Genomic DNA, 21,725 nt, shown 5'->3' on the forward strand with positions numbered 1-21,725 from the left:
GTAACATATAATTTCAATCATGAATATAATCTCTGACGTTGCTGGGATTTTTATATAAAGGGCTGGCTTTCTAGAAGCGCTGTGTGTTACTGAGCAACTCCACTTCTTCAAATATTGCATCAAATAAACTTCGCTTTAGTTTAGATTCAGCACCATGTCTTGGGAAGAAAAAGACCACGGGTGAGGAACCCAAGGGGTCCACTCTGCGCGCCTTGATTGCTTTTAACATACCTCATCTCACTTTACACTCTCTGCAATGATAGCCAACGTCAAGGGCTTTCTACTCGTCCATTAGATGTAGGCGATACAGAAATGTACAGACAGAATTTTGTTTAAGATGTTTTACACTTTTACCAGATGGTAAAAAGCTGTTCATAAAGTTCCTTTTTGAAGCTGACTACTTTGGAAAATAATGATGCTAGGCGTAGGTTTGAATTCTGCTGCTTTCACAGTGACGCCTTCATTTCATCGTTATAGAAAAGGATATCTTTAGAGTTCCCTGCTTTTTTATTTAGTCATTTGTTCTATGAAATACAACTTTTCAATGATTGAAGTACCACTGCTATTATTTTGGCTTCTTTTCCATCTACTGGAAAATAAGTGCTGGGTCTTGATGAATGCTGAATGGCTCTTTAACAGTGGAGGAGTATAACTACATACATTTAGTCCATTTTCTTTACTGCAAAAAGCATTTTAAATGAGGATCAGTTTATTCTTCATGAGAAGAACTACTCAGTGTTAGAAACCCACTGCATAATATCTTCTGCATTGTAAATCCGGATAAAAAATAACACAGATCAGACTACCAAATTTAATAGACGGGCTATGTGACAAACTGCGGATGTGGAGTTTGAAAGACATGAGTATATTTACTGGGCAGTGTGAGTCTAAAAATTTCCTCATGGGATATGTAGGATCAGTGTTTTTGGAGGTTGATTTTGCAATATCCCATATATATTTTATCCATATATATATTCTGCAATAAGTACAAACTTATCTACATGCAGTTTACTTGAGGTTACTTTATACTTTTTTTATTTTTATCTCCAGTTGACTGCTATAGTTACTTTGCAGGTTATTTTCCAAACCAAAAAATATGATCAGCTTCTAGTACACAAGGAATAATGGGGGGAAAAAGCTAATTTTGGTTCTGTAATTAAGTCAAAGTCATTATCTACAGTGCAGAAGGAACACACTTTAAATGCAAATCAACTTTCTATACTTACAGTTCAGCAATCTGCCTAATTGTTTATTGTTTCAAGATTCTCATGGTCTTATTTCTAGATTTTTTTTTATTTTTATGGAAGATTATTTAAATTAAAAACTGGTTTAATGTTTTTTGACCTTTTACTTGCTTTAGGAAAAGAACTGTCTTTATAAAAATTAGATTTTTTTGGAGATGAATCTCTTCAAAAGCATGAAAAGTAAAATGGCCTCCAGCTTATCTAATGCAACAGTAAAATACATTGATATTAATGTATCAGTTATAATGATCTATGGGATATAGAACACTAAAGGATCAGTCCTGCATTATGTGTACTTTTCGTTTGATACTTTGAGTTATTTTACTCAAATAATATTGTGACTGCAGATCAACTACTTGAAATTGATATAATGCTTCCTTTACTTAAGTAAATTCTCAGTGGTAATGTCTATGCTTTAAGCGCCCTTTTGCTCATACCACTCTTGCTTTGGAGTCCATGCTTTTTTAAGAAAGACCTTGGTTTGTTTATCGCCTCTGAGAGGAGGACCAGAGGAGGGAGAAAAACAAAAAAAAAAGACAGACAAGAAGAGACAGGAGAGGGTGAGAGGAAGGACAGAAGAGAGGCAGTGAGGAAATCAAAGCAAGAAATACTAAGCCGGTGACGTCATTACTGCCTCCACTGACAGGTGTCATTACATTCTCTTATAGTCCATCCCCACTGGGTCATAGGCTATGGTTCAATCACACAGCATCAGCTGTATATCTCCTCTTGTTCATCGCCTCTGTCTTCATTCTCATCCATCCATCCCGATTACACCTCTAATGGTTCCTCTTCACAGCAGCCACCAACTGTAATGGAATTATGCTTGAATGAACAGCCGTGTCTCTCTACTCCTCCCTTTTTCCTCTCCTCCTGCCCTCCCCCCCCCTTTACTTAAAATGCACGCACACACTTTCGCCGTTTCCAATTTTCATTTACAGAAAGCTGTTTGCACATTAAATTCTCCAATGCATTCAACACCACTGGGGCACATGAGGGGGGAAAAAAAGAAAAATAGAAGAAAGAAAGCATTACTGTCAAATTTTCAGATTCAGAGTATTTATTTTATATGCCTTAAGTCGGAGCAGGGAAGCAAACAAACGCTGCAGAGGCCTTGCACATATATACAGTGTATGAGACACTCTATTCAATAGGAAAGACAGTTCATCCTCTCCGGCTTTGCCCTGCGTTTCCACAAGAAAATGCTTTTATAATCGCTCACATTTAGCATTATTCTTCGATTTCACCCCCCTACCACCACCACCCCCTGCGCGTCTGTATCTGTCTCTCCAAGTCTCCATTGTGACACTGTTCTGCAGCCTCTCGCTCTCCTCGGGGAAAATCATCCTTCCATCGTCCAACCTCCACAGCCTTATCAGTGACAGGGGAGAGATGAATAAGGGATCAAAAGAACCTTTTTCTTTCCCTTTTTTCACACTGTCGGGTTATATTTACTCCGGGTCCCCATGGCTCAGCACAATGGCGCACACACCAATTACACATGACGGGCTTTTTTCATTTCTGGGACCTGGGGTGGTGCACTTGTGTCGTTATTGAAACCTTTCAACCAAACATTTTCAAGGGCAAACCAGGATCGTACCTATGGGATTATGGGTAAATATTCCTCTACTGAAGTCTAAAAGTTGTTCTTACAATCACTTGATTACATTGGAGTTTTCAGGCTTTGCAGAAGTTTGCATATCCCTTTCAAAACCTCACTATATTCCCTCAGCGTATGGTTTTACAGCACGATATGGCCAACATGTGTTAACATGAAATGGTATAATTGACAGAAAAGTATCAATGAGCTGCTGTTACCTCGTGTGAGACCAATTATCATCTTCAACCACAAATGGACAGCTTGTTTGGCAGTGTGATTCATCCATTGATTCTCTGCTGGTTCAGACAAACCCTGCTAAAAAAATAAATAAATAAATAAAATCCCCCAAATCCCATAAATCATTTAAAAGGAAACAATAGCTAACAGCAGCAGGGGAGCTGATGTAATGACCCATGTCCCATTCTTTTAAATGATTAAAGCATGCCTCTTTTCATTCTTTTGTAAAATCCATACCTTCACTGCGGCATCCCTGCATGTCCCAGCACTGCACATCTGATGAAATACCCACTGCCATTAAAACCGGATCAAGGTTAATAACTAATCCTTGATAAACCAGGCAATTTAGTTCTGCAAAAACTAAAGCAGGCCAAGATTCTCACTGCGTTTGAGTGTTTACCCAGCCCCCCCATTACAATGTACTAAAACCTTGGCTCTGCTGTTGAGGACTGGCAATAACCCACCACTTAATGAGTAAGGCCTAGTGCCGCTCCTGCCAGGCGATAATCTTCTCTTGGCATAACCAAATCAAGCACAGAAATGTTCTTATCAGGAAGGAACAGCAGAGCCCCCCCCCCCCTTCAACAAACACCCAACGGACCCCCCGACTTAATTGATTTTCACCGTCCCAAGGCTGCTCACTCCGTGCGTCAGACTTTTTTTATTTACTGGACTGCTTGTTTGGGTGCTAGATTGTTTTCTGCCTGTTTCCCTCGCCCGTTTTATTTGATGATGTGATTCAGGCCTTGATGGTTGCTGTGCAAAAATAGCCAAGACGTGGGTGCTTATTTTTATTTTTTATTTATTTTTTTCTTATATTCACTTACCTTTCGAACATGTCCTCTAACTTTTCCTCAAATGTGTTTCAGTGCAATTTAATTGGTGGCTAAATTACTTACAGACTCTCCTTCCCACATCAAACTGCTGTACATTGATATCATAATGAAATCTTTGTTCCGGTAGGTGTTCTCTGTTTTGTCCCTGTAGAAGATTTCGTACAGATTCTACGCTGTGCGATCCAATTTGGAATAATGCAAGTGGACTTCCAATAAATTATATATATTTTTTTGGTGTATATTTTTACAAGGCTTCTTGATGATTCAGTTGTGGGACACTGTAATACATCATAATAATCCTAAGCATCATAGATCATATTTACAGATCATAGACAAATCTGTATTAATGTATTTAGAGAGTTTCAGAAAAGAGTGTTAAGAAGCTCGGGACCTCACTTTGACCACCCAATTTAACCTAGCCTGTTACAGCTGGTGATTTAGATGCAACAGCCACTCTGATTTGGAAATCATTAGATCTAACAAAACAAAGCTCATTAAGTTTGTTTGCCCAGTTCTTTTTTTCTTCTTTATTTTATTATTTTTTATATAATTGCCAATTTCACTTTTGCTCTTTGCTGGAACTAACACTAATCTCATTATGTTTAGCCATCTCCTTGTGTTTTCCATAAATTATTGCACATTTTCAGTTGGCAGACACAGTTTGGTAATAGGTCTGTCCTTTTTAAAAATAATGAAAATGATATCCGGTAGTGTAATAGGTCTCTAATTGTGTACTGACAGAATCGCTTTCACTGATCAGCATTCGTGCTTCTGCTGTGCTCGTGGAAAACCTCTTAAGAGTGACAAGGGATGGGCTACTGGTTCAATTTAGTACTGACAAAAATTAGTTTGGGATAACAAGGCAGGATTTAGGGAAGAGCATTCTTATAGATTCATGGAAGGACACGTCACATTCTCATAAAGATGTGGGACATTCTTTATTAGCACTCAAGTAAAACATTACTTCAAAATAAAAGTGTAAGATATTTTAGTCAATCTGCAGCAAACAGCAGGTGTAGCAGTATCTCTTTTGTAGTCCTGCAAAGTCTCTGCAGTCTAATAAGCTAAGATTTGACCAATGTTTTTTTTAAATTCTTTTATAATATTCTACATTTTTCTCCCCCATTTGTAATGGCCAGTTCTCCTATAATATGGTGCTTGTCACTGCAAACCCCCGCTGTTGGCCTGGAGACTGTCACCTCCTCAAAATAGAATCCAAAGCAGCACCTACAGGGAACGGAGCTTTCTAGAGCCTCTGTGCTTCCTCTCAGTATCATAAGAAAAAAAGTAAGTAAGTAAGACATTAAACTTTTTTCAGAGAACATACGCAAGACAATTGAGCCTTTATGTCTAAATCTATTATAAAGAGAAATGTAATTACTTTCATTTAACACTGCAGTAATGTTTAGATGACAGATTAATTGCCTTTGGGGCTTCACAACAGTATAAATGCAACCTGATATCTCATTTGGTCTCAGCTGCTTTTTTTGTTGTGGCTGATATTGCGATAATTAGTTACACATAGTCACAATCAGTTTCTGTTCTTCGACTCTGCTTTGGTGGAGGTCCACAGACCAGTCTCTCCAGTGCATTCTCAGTGGATATTTGTTTTCCTAAAGAGCAAATAACGAGTGCAGCAACAACTTAACACATTTGCAATATGTCCAGATGTCTTCAGCGGCCCATTTAGTTGATTTAACTTCAAGTAGACGAGTGTAGAAGTTGGATAATTTTTTGTTTCATTACTCTATAGTCAAAGTCTTCTCACTGGGTTCAGCTACTTGGCTGCCCAAGAAGATTTGTTTCCTGGAGGTTGTTTTTTTTTTATTTTTTTTTTATGTTTTTTAATTTCACTTCCCCCCGTTTGTCAGACTGACATTATAGCAATTTGGCTGTGCAACAGCCTTGTCAGCAGTAGACCATCAGCTTCTGCACTCCTTTTACTGAAGTGCATAAAAAGTGCAGAGGAGCAGGATGTGGTTTAGCATTCTGTTTGCCTCGAGTAAATTTGCATATACAGGGATTAAAGTTTTCTGTCTATACCACTGATTATCCATATTAAGTGCCAAGGCAACAGGCAGCTGTTCTCAGAAAAAAAAAAAGGCTCTAAAACTAATTTCACACTACCTGCCCAACACCAAACAGCAAACAGACGCCTCAGGCATTGGTGGTGACCAAAACAGGGTTAGGGTTAGGGTCGCGATTCCCCCATATTACCAAAAAATTAATTTATTGCAAGTTTAAATCCAGTGTGGAATGCTGTCACCAACAAGCAACACACCGAATAAGAAACATACAGTATATACAATAGATATATGAATTTGTAAAGTAGCTGACAGTGACTCCCAATTAAATAGTGTTTGCAGACATATCCAGTACACTCAGATTACTCCCCTGTAGCTGATGCATATTCAAATCTGGCCGTCACAGTGGATGTTGAGATTGCTGAAAAAATGTTCATATTAATACCTTTCTGCTTTCTGCAGTGCACTTGGTTTACTAATTTGATACACAGTGGGGAAGGGCTGACTGATCAAGCAAAAGCAATACGCTATACTGTGGTTTCCTGAGTCCAGCTGTCATCTGATTGTCTTGCGTTTCTGTTTGTAACTGGAGAGATCCCATTTTGTTTTCATGTTACTTTCAGGGGAGAGAGAGGAAAAAAAAAGAATCATAGTGTTGTGCACAATACAAAGCAAAATATAGATAATACAAGACAGCGTGTGCTCATTCTGTCCCTCTGAGAAAGCATTTAACAAGAGGACAGAGCCGTTTGTAACTTTACCTGTGATAAAAATGAGTGCTGCAAATAACAGTTCACGAGAGGCCCCCATCTGTTCCCGATACCTGAAGCACATCTTTTATCTTCCCCGAGCATTGTAATCACCTCTATATTTAGAATGGAGGTTTTTTTTTCCTGCTTTTATGTCTGTCATTTATTTTCAGTTTGCCATTAACCGGTCTAATCAGTTGACTTCTGCTCATCTGCAAGCGACGTGAACACACTTGTGTAAATGATGTGTCATAAATCCACTTGTATAATTTCTGTGTTTTGTGTCCGAGGACCTCCTTGAAAATGAGACGGTGCATCTTAATATACAGTGCATTACGGCAATTTAATTCACAGTGACCCAATTGAAATTTCACTCATCTTATTTCAGGCCTGTCAACTGTTTCACTCTAGTTGATGGATATTCATGCATCTTATTGAAGCATATCCAGCATCATGGAAGATTTTACTCCCTTCCTCCTCAAGTTTATTGTTATTATTTAGTTTACATTTCATTAGATTTAACCCCATAGGTCGTATAACACAATAATACTACCTAAGAGATTCTGGTTTTTGCAGCTGTGACACTGTGTGCCTGAACAGCTGGTAAGTAGCTCTGCACTCCCACAGGGAACAGTCCTGTCTCCTTTCATGTCCGCGCCGTACACTGCAGACTTCAAATGCAACCACGAGTCATCATGTCTTCTGCGGAGTGCCTCAGATGACTCTGCAGTCGTGTCAAAGCTAAGCAGGGGCACAGGGATCTGCTGATGTGGTGTGAGCCAGGTACAACTCATTATGGAAAAGACATGGAAGATAGCGGACCCTAAAATCATTTAAGGTTGCACGGCAACATTATGAGCAGCTCTTTCGCCCCATAGGCCGTGAAGTACTGCATTCATTTTTCACAAGCCACATGTCTTCCCGAACATTCTCGTCTCCATCTCACAACAACACACTGTTGCAAGATTTGGCAACACGGACATATTTTTTGTTTGTTGGCGCTGAATCAGCTGTTTGGTTTCACCAGAGATGATCTATAACAACTGAACTAAAACTTTAACTATCTCAACTGGCAAAACCCCCAATCCGCTCTCATCCATCCACACAATGTTCACAACACTCCAAACAAACTTGGAAGATTGGAAACAAGTATACAATTTCATATCATGGCAGATTGTAATGTGTTATCTTCTGTTTCTGTCTAGGGTATCCATGGCTATATTTGTACCATCACCTCCTCAGTATATGTGTATGAAAACCATGACGCTTTGGTTGAGCAGTTGATATCTGACTGCAACACAGCAAACCGGCTACAATAGCTTCCTCCATGTTGGATGTTTTCATGTGGCAACAGGTTAATTTATCTTGTTAACTCGAGAAAACAAAAATCCGATTTCTCAAGACAACAAGATAATTTATCACAAGAAAACGTCTTTTGTCAGGACTGATCTGAATGTTGTCGCTAACAGAAAGAACGAGTGCCGTTTGTGCCTGTGTTAAAGCTTGATTGAAGTACGCTCTAATGCGTTGATCAATAAGAGGAACTCCAAGTGTTTCATTTGTAAATCAGGAGATCTTGGAATGCGTCAAAAATCCATAGTGCCTGAAGTGCACGGACAATGCCTAGGTACAAGATGTTAAAACTAGACAAACTTTAACAGAACTGTCATTAACAAAGCATTATCTGTTTACATTACAGTCAGATCATTCACAATAATCAGCAGGTGGGGGCATGTAGAAACAGCTGTTTACAATACAACACCTCACTCTCTCTCTTTCTCCTTCTGTCTATCAAGACAGGATGTGGTTTCTCCTGACATGTAATACACTCTCAAAACTTACCGTCTATAGTCTGGTGATGATTTAGACTCTGGGGACAACGACCAATGTTTCTGGGCTTCTGGTGTAGCCAGTGTAAATCTGGGCAAAGGTTTTTCCTGCAGTCCGATTAGCAACTTGACCAAAGCTTACTCAGATGTAACTGGTCAATACTAGTTGGCCAACAAACAGAAAAACTTTGGGTGCAAAATTTTGGTCCCTGGCCTGCAGATTTTGTATTTATATGTAGATATATGTTTATAGAGATGATATAAGGAGACAGCCTTTTGTTTTCTTGTGATAACGGATTGAATATGTTATTTTCTTAAGATAACAAAGATAACTAATTCTCTCTTGATAATAATGCATTTGTAATAACAGCATTAAAAATGAATTGCAAATATAGCCGTTCTTGACTTCCTCACTTCTTGATCCCCACAATGTTTTGACAGTGCTGCCCTTGGGCGGATGGAGTATGGAAGCCAAGAACATCCATAGTTACAATTATTCCTTTCAATATCAAGACTGTTTGATATTGGTCATTGGTACAAATGTGAAGATTTATTCGTCCCTGCAAGCCAAACCATTTAATCGCAGTGATTTAATTTGAATTAATTAATTTTTTTTTTCCACAACTGAATTCTGGTGTGGTGTGACTTAGACTTCAGAACATGCACTTTCAGAAAGAGATGGATGTTCCTTTTTTATTTTGTACAAAGTCATTTTGTGTTTATTGGTTTAGTCGTTGCAACAAGACTTCAATTGCAGAGTATCAAAGGGACATGACAGCACATTAACCCAAAACAAGGAGTTAATTGGAGGACTGCCAAGAGCTGGCACAAAGCCACTGTTGAAATCCTGCATCTTTACTGTGATTTTGCATGTTCATAGGAGACAAAACTTAACTGCTTAATTGAATTTAATTTTTTTTTTTTGGAAACTATAAACTGTCCACAGTCCCACCACCTTGAGATATCTTGATAAAGACCAAAGGTGGTCATCTTCCACTACGAGTAAGTAGTCTACGTAGTTAAATTGTCTTCCTGAGTGTTTTACAATCTGGATTCTTTCAATTTCATGGATTATCTATACTCTTCCTGTGTCTGTCTTCTGGCCAGCTTGATCTGCTCTGTGCTGCTTGACTCGATTGTCTAGAACCGGTGTGAACAGCTCTACTGGCCGTGGCCAGCTGGGCCTGCTGAAAATTAGATTTTATCGAAGCCCATCAAAAGCAGAGGGAAAACGTTTTTCATTGAGAAAAGATTGATATATCTGATTCTAGCTGCATGTGCACAAACCTCCATCCTTCTCAAACACATCATCACACAAAACACAAATTGAGCTGCAGCCACTGTTCTCAGACACACGGGCATAGCTTGAAGCCTGGAAAGATGAATTCTCATGAAATGCATCTTGCAAAATTAGAAAATTATCCCTTAAAGCTCTTAAATGCATTTATAACCAGATGACCAGAAGTCCTTTTTACTGAAACATGTTTTTCAGCTTAAGCTATGTCTATATGCTTTGTCTTTATTGTTTCTTATAAGCTGGCTGGCCTGGAACTTCATGTTTTTATAAAATAAATAGACCTGTTCGTTTAGTAAGAACTGAACATGTCCCCATTCTCCAAACATCGGGTATTGAACTCATGCAAATGAACCACATTTTTCCCTTTTTATCTCCAAATTTAGCATGTGGTCACAGTGGTCAGAGTGATGGCAGCTATCTTCAAACAAATATTAAGAACATCCAGCCTGTTTAGCCAAGTATCAATTATTCAAACTCTTTATGTCTGTTCTCTGTTGGCATTGTTGTTCGATGGAGATTTAAGACAGGAGTCCAAATATATTGAAGGGGAGCTAATGCTTTCTGGAAGGCAGATCTTTTCACCTTTGGCCTGCTTCCTAACTCAGTAATTTACAGATTTGTACACTGATTGATTTTTTTCTTTCTTTCCTAGACACAAAGATGAAAGAGTAGTAGTCTCTTTCATCCATGGCCACTCAACCTATATATTCCTTTTCTTTTAAGATACCCTCTTACCTTCCTTTCTAGCCAGGAATAGATGCAGTAGGTTGACATGACGTCCTGGCCTATCTGTCATCAAATCCAATGGCTGCAACATTTCAAGCAGCATGACTGTGATATTATGATTATTATATATCATTTTCATTCTTCTCTTTGGTTCCGTCTCTTTGGTTTCACCTGAAAGTGCACTGACACTTGAGTGAAGTAGTAGAATTTCATCTCTGTCTTTGGTTCTTTCACACACATTAATGCATGGCACCACAGGAGAGATTCCCTCTCTCACACACACACACACACACACACCGGCCGACCATTTTTCTGGGCTCTCGGGTCACACAGAGCTGCCTTGCAAATTTTTTTGCGAAAAGATAACAAACTTTCAAATGCAGATTACATGCTGCAGACACAAATTATGTACACATTGCATTCCTCCTCCATGATTTTTGAAGGCTGATTACGAGAGCGAGGCGCAGGCAGGCCACTGAATACCATGTTGAGAGGAGCTTTGCCACATATAATAAAATATATGTGGTCCACAGGTGCAAAGAATGTGATGACAGGACTGTCACTGGCTGGTGTATGCTAGCGTTGAACTCTCTAACTCTAAGTGTTGTTTGGTACCTAGATAACAAGGTTGCCAAAGCAAGCACAGAAGCAATGTGCAATTGTATATATGGAATGTATCACTTTAGAAACCCATATCTTTAGATGCAGTGATAGAATCTCAGGCAACATCCAATGTTTCAGGTCAATCGGTGTAGCCAGTGGATATGAGGATAACAGATAACAGATGTCTGGGCCAAGACCTCCTCTGCAGCTGGATTAGCAACTTCAAATGGAAGAACGACGAGAAAGGCCAATGCAATCCATCTCTTTGCTCTCCACACAAACTGTTCACTTCAGACAACCAAAGCCCACTCAAATGTGATTGGTCAATACGACTCAGACTACAAACAGAAACCGCGAAGCTTCCCATGCCAAAATCTCAATCCCTCGTCGAGAGATTATCCATTCATAGAGACTACTTCAGATGTAACTCATGTAACTATGAGAGTGAAGAAGGAGACTGATCTACAAGCCTTTCCATATTAATAAGGTCTGATAGTTTATGGTCACAGCCAACAGAACAGAGAACAGTCGAACACATGGTTTGGAACTGCAGACTGATTTAATAGAAATCAAATAAGTCATGTTATGGGTTGTGCTACATTACAGGTACAGGCATGTCCCTGTAGGGGGTAAAGAGCCTTAATGGAATTATAAGACATTACAAGAACAAGTATTTTTGGATTACCTCCTGCCTATTTAATTCCCAATCCCCCAGAGAGGTACAGATTGGACTTAAACCACTGTGGGAGTTTAGCCCTACATTTAATGCAACATGAAAGACCTTACATTTCTTGAGAGAGCAACAGGATCACATAGTTGTATGTTATTGGTAGGTTGGCTTGTTGACGATGCCATGCAGTCCAATGAGTTGAAAAGATGGAGAGACTAAAGAAGCAAGGACAAGCGTTTACAGAAGTGATTACAGAAGAAGAAGAGTTTGCAGGTAAACAGTGCACAGATGCGCTGATTTCTCCTGCTTGCATGTTTTAATGAGTCTCTTATACTTTATGTTTCCTTTGCTTTTATGATGTATGCATTCCCAGTCCTACTGCTGCTCGCATAGCTCCAAAGGAAAAGGTTCATTGGGGGGGGGTGGAGCAGTATATACTTGCAGAGGTACCCGGGAGCATTGCCCGGGGGAGGCCCGCGGATAATTACAAACCATTCAACAAACAGAGCTCTCGGCGGCTCACGAAGACATCCTGATGGTGAGCCAATAGGCAAACAGAATTCTAACGAGCCAAAGATGACAACACATGGTATGCATGAGTTATATAACAGTAGCTACCGGATTGGAAACATGGATCGAAGCTGCACCAAAGGAACATCTGACTCACTAAAGAGGATGGAAGCCGAGAAGGACATGACAACAGCAGAGCTCAGAATATGATCGATTACATGAACGCTGTAAATTTTCACGGATAGAAGACATAATCATACTTTGTAGTAGACTGTAATAAAGACAGTAAAGAAGAGGGCACTCTGGTCACTTATGGAATCCCATCTCCCAGGTTTAAGCCTAAGTCTCACCATTAGTAAATGTCACCTCTACGGTACCTGTGACCAGCCTCGGTATACACTCCGGAGTTCTCAGCAATGTGTGTTTGCAAGTGTGCGTACGTGTGCAGTGTTTGATGAAATAGCTTTGGCCCCCATAGGGTTGATATTCTAACTGAAAAAGGGAGAGGGCAGAGTGAAAAGCTGTGCAAAGAATCCGATGTATCAGTAACCTCAATCATGTCCCACACCTATGGCTAACCTCGGGCTAAGTTAGGGAATTAACAGAGCAGCCGGGGAGAGATGCAACACTGCCTTTGACTTTGCACTTCAGAGGTGTGAGCGCTTTTCCCCTCCTCTGGAGATTCTTGAGAAAGACCATCATTATGCATTAATAACACCAGAGAGTTCTCCCTCCTCCTGCACTGCCTCTGTTTGTGTCCCCTATTGATTTTTCACTGAATTCTTTTGATGAGAGTATAGGGACTGACACTTTGATTACGTTTACCGTTATTTGGTGTGTGTTTGTGCGCATGTACGGTGAACTTACTTGTGCAATGTGTGTATCTATATGTGCACATATACTTCTAAAACTTTGTAAACCTCTCTAGTGATGTATCATCCCATATTCAACTCAATGCCATTCTATAATCTACTTCATGATTGTTACCATCCTTTTCTTTCTTCCCTTCTCTTGTTTTCTCCCTTCTTTCTTTCTTTTTTCCTTTTTGCAACTCTGTCGTTTTGCAAATTATAGGCTTGGCATTTTGGGAAGGGCAGTCCACCCTGTTGGTTCTTCACAGTTCTGTGCATTTGTCCTGCTGCCATTCCATGCGTAGAAATTCAAACCAACACAGCCAAGGGGGATAAAAAAAATAAAAAATCTCAGATAGCAACACTGAACCAAGTGCAGAGCTCGGGCAAAGTGTCACACAAAATACAAACACACATGCTTGTTTGGATATCAGGACACATTAAACAGCAAAGCCAATAAAGGGCTGTATTGTTTGAGCTAATTGTAGAGATAAGCAGCTCTTCCTGGGAGACTTCTCCTTTTTCTCTGAATGTCTCTGGCTGATCAGGTTTCAGTGACATTCAAAGATGGGGCCAGAACTGAGCCGGCGCATGAAAACACACACACACACACACACACGCCTGCGAGTACACACAATGTCAGACAAAGACCTGACCAGCAGCCGGTATAACCAAGGTTCTACCTTCAATGGTTTGCTTGGCTGTATATTTTGCAGCCCTCCATCATACCTTCTCCCTTGATATTGAAGTCATGGCTCATTCATTGCGAAGGAAATCGCTATGTTATTACAATATTTGTCAAAGGCCCAGAAGGATGTAGAACAAATTGAATACCCCTGCAGTTTGTCAGAAAATGTGCAATGTTTGCATTTCTCTTTTTTTTCTCCATCAAATAGGAGCCATGACCTCGGGGCATAAAAAGACATTTGGTGTTAAATGCCTTTTGTTCCAGTAAAGCACGAGTCAATATGTCTGTTTTTACATATGATACACTGTACGACATACTCACTTAGACATGTTTATGAATTCCTTTCAAAGGAATTCATGTGTCACCTTACTCTGATTCGAAATCACTAAAAATGGTGCTCTAGCAAACATTTAAAGGCCACACCTATAGTGCATTATGGAGGCATTCATAGTGAATTCTAATGCATTCATAATGCTTTATGACTACACACACAAACATTCATATTGCACTATATAAACAGTTGCAAACTAGAGGTTGACTGATGGGGATTATAACATATTGCTCATATACTCTAATAGCATACTATGAGTTTTTACTGCAGTTCATTGTTGAGATGTGTGTGTATAGGTAGTCATAATGTGTTATAATCATCATTAGTAACTAGTACAGAGCATACACAAGACACTTTAAGTTATATTTCATTATGTCACATCTCTAATGTTTCCTGACTGTCCATATAGTGCATCAGAAAGCATTATATGTGTTTGAGTGTAGTCATAAAGCATCATCACTGATCCATTATGCTCTATAGCTGTAGTCATGGTTCCCACTCTTTAATAAATCATTTTCCAAGATCATTCTAGGACATTCTCCAGGAGATTTTCTGACATTACAGGACTGGACTTAATCACAAATGGTCATATAATTTACCGGTAGGTCTAGTATTGACATATTTAACCCCAGTTAATCCTTTTTTAATGATACAGAGTTCATGAAGTGTCTCGGGTTCATTATCTGGCCACCTTTTTTTTTATTAGACATGACCAAACCATGTTTTCAGCAGAGATTTAGCTATCCTATGTACCTACCGGTAGCTCCAGACTGGGCTATTTGGAAAGGAACATTCACTGTAAAACTTGGCGAGGCTCAGATTATTTAAAATCCACTTGAGTGTCAAATAAAGGAATCATTCAAAGTCAGTAGGTGGTCAGCCTTAATGGGACATTCCATCACTCTCTCTTATGGCGTGCTGGGCGGTTTTTACCACAGCCGAACCCGATTTGAAGCACCATACCGCGCGGCTTATCCTACCAATAGTCGAGTTTCAAACAATATATATGCATAGATTTACATAGGCCATCTAAAGGCTGAAATACAATTGAATTTTTCCAGGACAGCATAGATCATTTCCAGGATATTTGGTGAACTGAATGCATCTCAAGGTGTTTCCATGACTCAAATGGTCTCCAAAATTTCAAGACGTCCTGAATGTTCAATCTTGATATTTTAAAGGGCAGTTAGTGACTATATTTACATAAATTAATTTAAAAAAAGGGTTGACTCTATAGGTTTGTTCCCTATACAAGCTGCATTATATCAACCCTTGTTATTGTTATTGATTTTTTTATGTTCTCAGTTCAGGAAATCGACGTCTTTAATCGACAATGACGCCTGATGAAGCAAATTTGCTGCATCAATAATAATAATGTGTTAAACCTTAAAGAATAAGCTTTTCCTAAACTTTTATTTTTGTTCATTTAGTCATTAATATTAAATATTGTTGGGAAATACTTAACCAACCTTTGAGGCACTTAAAAAAAAAACATAATTTGTCAGACATAATTAAATCTGCTCTGTAGTCACCCTTACTCTCACAGCCTGTGTGCTGCTACTAATTCTGCACCAAAGTCCATTTATTCAATGAATCTTAATACAAAAGCAAGCAGGTTTAATGTCATAACATTTCAAACAGCAGTTCGTGCTCCTATGTTTGCCGTCATGCATTACAATCACACCTTTAGCAACATGCCTTCAATCCACTGGAGGATGCTGCTGACAATGCAAACTGCATAGCTGTGACCCTATTTTGCATTATCCGCCCCTTCCTCCCTCCTCCTCCTCCTCCCCATGAGTGCAGGTTCATCACTGGGATGAGTAATCACACTTGTGTCTTGGTCCCTGCACCCATGATTAGACCCCTAATCATCTGTCTATCAAACTACCTTAAGTGAACAAAAAAACATGACCACTGGTGTGGGCCACATTATTGACAGTAATGACTTTGTGTACAAGAAAGAGGGGAGTCTTTTCATGCTGCTGTGCTGCCTGTCAACAACAACAGTGTGCCCAGCTGAGAAATGATTTCTGTACGAACCTGTTGGGTAATTTAAACCTTAAAGTTCAAACATAAGAGCTCTTATGTCACGATCTAAGTGCTCACCTCAGTTCAACTTGTGAATCTAGAGAAATACTCTGGTGGGTTTTAAATCTTATTTCTGTGAAATAAACGAGGCAGCTGCTTCAGTTTAATATTCTGTTTCATCTTTGCTCTTCTATAGTGAGGTTAATTTTCTTTAAACCAACCAAACAAGCAGCCCTTCTTTTAAAGGTAAAGGTAAGGTGATGTCACACCCAGTCATTAACACTGCTAGATAATTAATAAACCTACTCAGATATCAGTGACATGATTTCTGGAATCTTTTAATCTTCTGCAGGAGGATTTTATCAGCAGCCCAGATTGTGTTACATTAACCACACTGTCTGGAGTCTATAGCCCTACACATCTCGGATATGTTTGCAACAATCTGCTGATGTTTGGGTTGCAGTGGAATAGGAGGGTCCACGGTGTAGTGGAAGTGAAGTAGCAGAGCAGGTTGGCGGTGGCTCAGCAGTCGAGGGGCAGGGCGGCACAGGGAAGAAACGGTGCCTTGGAACGCGCTGCGCGCAGCGGAGGGACGCGCTGATTGACAGTCGGAGGCACGGAGCGCCCCGTGCGGCACACAAGCGGAGCACGCTAATCTCCCCGTACCCGTCTTGTCAAAGGCATCTCTGTGAAAACACCAGCCAGATCAGCCTGGCGCAAATAAAGGAGGCTCTATCCATCCCCATGGGCTCGGTATCGGAGTCTTTTCACCGAATGAACGAGTAAAAAGGAACGCGGCAGTTTCTGCTACCCTATCCCATCCCGTCTTTACCTGTTCAGTCAGGACTGGACACAGGAGTGGGCAAACCTGGCGTCTCAAAGTGTCCTGGAAACGGCTGTGGATAGACGGAATGGTTAGGTTGCACTTTGCAATCTGAGTCAAAGAAGATTTTTTTTCTTTCCTTTTTGTGGAGTAAACGGACTGCGCCTGGTGCTTTCGGAATCATTTTGGGGTTCATTTTTTTGTTTTGTTTTTGATCAATCCACTATAATTGTGATGCGTTTGTAACCCTGGAGCTTGTAAACACTCCTTTTTTGTATTCTTTTTAATTGGAGTAACGGCCAGATAATCAGGAGACTCTCGGGAGGGATTTTTGGTGCGTAATTTGTGCGGTGTGCGGTTGCTGAGCCGCAGAAATAGTTGTGTCTCCATCCTTTCCCCCCTGTTAAACACCCTTTTTATCACATGGAGTAGGTTAAATAACAGGTAAAGACTTTTTTTTTAAAAAGAGAAAAAAATCGGCTTCATTCTCTTACGCCTGGAACAAAACAGGCGGATCTGATGCGCAGTTTCTCCGTAGGATGGTAATTGACCGATGGGGAATCATGAACAGCTCTTCTGAACTCGAAGATGGTACTCGGCATAAAACCCAGGTATGTTCACAACCTTTACAGTTTGCGCTATGGTGTCCATGAGGAGGAGTGGTGCATCTGCTTTGGTGCAGTGTTATCACACCGAGTTTGGTGATATGGCTCTCGGGCGATGCTCTGCACTGTAGAGACAGTTCCCGGCACTTCTGTTCCTGTCATAATGTGTAAAACCCACCCGCAGATCACACAATCCAGGTGGCTACTCCTATTTATCCCGACACAACTGCTTCAATGTGTTAGTTTGACTACTTGGGGTACAAATAGATAAAACTGTGAAGAATAATGATTAAAAACAGCAGGAGGTTAATGTGGGAATGGAGATGAGTTGTTTGCGCATCTCAGCTAAATCTCAAATTTCCTTCCCATATGAGCATTGGCTGTACTTGTATTGGATGTCTGGATATTTGTGCATTCGTGTTGTTTCGAGTATTAAAACATGGCACACGGACATCCCTCCAATAGCCATTAACACTCCAGAGCTCTTTAGGCCAGTCTCCCGCTCGGATGAATTGAGACAGGAGCGGACGTGCGCTGTGTAGCAGCCAGACAAGCTCACTTTGGGGAATAGTCAATGTGTTTTCACAAGGTCAGTAGAGGGTTATTGACAGCCCGTGAGAGAGAGAGGGCTCCCCTGGAAACAACGGAATCGGATTTCGGGGGCACTGAGAGAAGCTCGGCGCCTTTGGAAACGCACACAATGATTTACCTGTGGTATCCTCTTACCCCCGGAGGATGGATTTAGTTATTATGCGACACATCACTGAGAAAATAATGTAAAGGCACTGACGTGAAAACTTCCCAAGAGCCACTGCATATATGTTTGGACATAGGAGAGAAGTAAAGGATGTTAGATTGCTGCTTTTCTTTTGGCACTTTTTCATAACTAGTACAGTGAGTTTGCTGAAATGTCTAAATTCATTTACCTGTTGGGAAAATGAGGCAGCAGCAGGAAATGTGCAGCATATATAAATATATATACTTATAGACAAACAGTTTCCTCTACCAGGATTGGCACTTTCCACTCTTCCTACAGGAAATGGCTTACTAAAAATATATATTTGTCTTCTTTACCAAAGCGTGGGCTGTGTCATTCACGTTAGAAGGAAACACTGTGGCACATTCCCTCTAATTTATAAACCCTGACAGGTGCCAGACAATATGTAGCTTCCTGTCTTGTCCTTCAAGTTGATTTCATGGCTCAGTCTGACTCATTAAAATGGTGAAACTCTGACCTGGGCCTGTGTTTGAGTCCCTCCATAAGGTCTAGTTACATTAGTATTGATTAATAAAAGGCTGTAGTTAATTTTTCATACCCTACAGTTGGCTGATTTTCATGCAACCTCTATGCTTTCTGAGGTGGAGCTGATCAATGACTACTACACCAACATTTTAGCTTGCTGCCTACAAGCTGCTTTGCCTCTCTTCTATCCACTTAAAGGTCATGTGAATAGCAAATATCTCAGCCCAGGGATATATGTAATACCCTAAATCTTCTGCCCCAGATCAGAAAAAAAAGAACAAACAAGGAGAGTGATCTTTGATGTGATAAATATAGTTTTTTTCTGTTTTGTGTTCTTGAAAAGAAAAATATCTGAATGACTAAATAAATAAATAAATCTCTGATATGCTGAGTGTTAAGCCTAAAGGATGAAAATATGCCCAATAACCTCAACAATCACTCTGGATCAGACAGCATCGGAGGGATGTTGGATGAGATGAGAGGTTTTGGGGAATGGGGATGGCTAATGTCGCTATCTGTCCCTCTCCTCCCTACATCTATCTGTCTCCTTCTCCTGCACTTGTTATTTCGCTATCACACACAGACACACATAAATACTCTTTCTCTCTCTCTCTCTGTGTGTCAGCCTGCCTCTCTCTGTAATCTCGAGCAGTAACACCAAACCTTTATCTCCAGCCTCGTGCTATTGACACATAGTCATTTCAAACCCAGTGTGGAGGGGGATCGGTTAATAGAGATCTCTTGCAGACTTGGGGTTTGTTTTGATGTTACAAAACATGGGTTGGTAATTGTCTGGTGAGTCTGCATATTTGATTTGTTGCTGTAGGTGTGCTATCGCCCGTGCCCTTTTTGTATATCAGATGGAGGCCAGTCAGAGTGAAAGAGAGAATCGAGTGCATCTTAAAAGCAGCCTTGGATTCTAATTCACTGGATTACAGGCAACAGTGTGAGGCTGCGTGGCCAAGGGATGCTCTTAACTTGCTTTGTCTAATGAGCGGATACAGCAGTGCAACTTCCATACAAAGTAATGAAAAGGAACAAAGGCTGAGAAAAGTCAAGGTTGCTGCTTGCCTTCATCACCATAGTAATGTGAGGAAAACAAAGGGTGTGTAAGCATTTGTTTAAGTTCTTGCCTGATATATTTTTGCTTCTTTTCTCCACGATTGCTGGGGAAAAAAATGTAATTCCACACAAGAAACACAATAAACAAGGGTTGTAATATTGTGCTGTAAAAACACCAATATTGATTTTTCTGTTTTTGTTTTCTTTCTTTTTTTTTTTTTGGTAATGCTTGCCAGATTTCTTATAGGGCTGTTTGCTATATAGCATCATTCTTAAATCAGCCGTGAACTGAGCAACTTTTGTCTCAGTTTACCTTAGTACTTTGTGATACGTGCCAAAACACACACACCCAAACACACACACATATATTAGCCTATATATTTATATGTCTGGCCACATATGCCCTCACACACACACACACACACACACACACACAAAGAATAGCTGAGAAGTCAGTGAGGCCCAGTGGGGTTTCCCGCTCGACTGATCAATAACACTCTGAGAAGTCCAAAGTTTCCAAAGCACTGAAAGGACTGTTTGTCTATGAGCAGAATACCATAGCATAAATCTGTGCTTTGCCAGCTCACACACACACAATGAAATGCACAAACACACACAGTGCACTAAAGAGGTATATATTTTGCAGGCAATTTGTTGGATTTTTTGTACCCCAAGCTTCACTTTAAAACCATGCAGCAACAAAAAAACAACAACAAAAAAATAGAAAAATAAAAAAAAAATACATCAGTGGGTTGGCAAATCACCTTAGTATACGTTGGGGTGTTTGTCTATCTCCAACACATCAGACACAAAGCTGTAAAAAGGAAGGAAGGTCTACCTTGACAGGACATACACACATTGGCCCACATCTATCAAAAAACACACTCTGCAGCCATCCAACTCAGAAATTATATCTTGGTTGCATGACAGCAATGACACACACACACACACACACACACACACATCCTCTGCCAGGATTTATCAACCCGCACTAACTCACTTTAATACACCTCGCTCATCACATGTGGTGACTGTGGTGCATCAGGCAAAGCCTAGAGGGCTTCACTATCCATTATATGTAACTTTCAATTAGGGCTGAACAGAAAACCAAATTTTTCCTGGCAAATATTCTGATTGCAGTTTAAATGTGCTTATCGTTAATGGAAAACTGCAGGACTACAAAGTGCTGTAAGGATGACATCATTTTGTAGGCCAAACCGGAAGTTAGCATTGCCCTGGTTCCTTCGACAGAAAAGAAATGGGATTTTCTCAGTGCAGAACACAAGATTTGTGTACTTACATGTTTTGTTCAGCAAGATAATCTTCACAAATGAACACTTTTATGATTTTTGAAGCGTAAATAGACAAGAGGTCAAATAAAAACCGTAAAACGTTAGACCATAAACAAACTATACCACAGCCACAGGAATCCAACCACCATTGAGCTTTAAAGGTCTAGTGTGTAAAGCTTCAAGTGCTCTATTAAAAAAATATGTCAGAAACTGAATATAATATGCACAACAATGTTTTCATTAGTGTATAATCACTTGAAAATATGAATTGTTCGGTCGCCTTTCATATCTACAGATGTTGTGGGTCCTCTTTCACGGAGTACACCATGGCTCCCTATTGGGTGTTTCGCCTTTTTTTTTTTACACATTTTACAAGCATCGTAGTTACAGGAGCAAGCTGGCAATCCGCAACTTCATCACTAGATGACACTAAATCCCACACACTGATCCAAGTACTTGGCACGATGAGGTTGA

At 40.1% G+C, this 21,725-nt stretch overlaps 1 protein-coding gene across 5 annotated transcripts in view; it reads left to right on the forward strand.

The window, feature by feature from the left end:
• Positions 1-21,725, forward strand: part of fibcd1b (fibrinogen C domain containing 1b) — a 144,665-nt gene that overhangs the window by 29,732 nt on the left and 93,208 nt on the right. For 2 of the 5 annotated variants that reach the window (XM_019269056.2, XM_019269057.2), the window contains exon 1: positions 16,710-17,660. The exons of the other annotated variants lie outside the window; for them this stretch is intronic. In XM_019269056.2, the coding sequence (XP_019124601.1) occupies positions 17,589-17,660 (72 nt within the window). In that variant the 5' untranslated portion in view covers positions 16,710-17,588. Of the gene's footprint in view, positions 1-16,709; positions 17,661-21,725 lie in introns of those variants that run through there. 5 annotated transcript variants of the gene reach the window in all.

Source organism: Larimichthys crocea, chromosome IX (genome assembly GCF_000972845.2).
Source record: "Larimichthys crocea isolate SSNF chromosome IX, L_crocea_2.0, whole genome shotgun sequence".
NCBI lineage: Eukaryota > Metazoa > Chordata > Actinopteri > Sciaenidae > Larimichthys > Larimichthys crocea.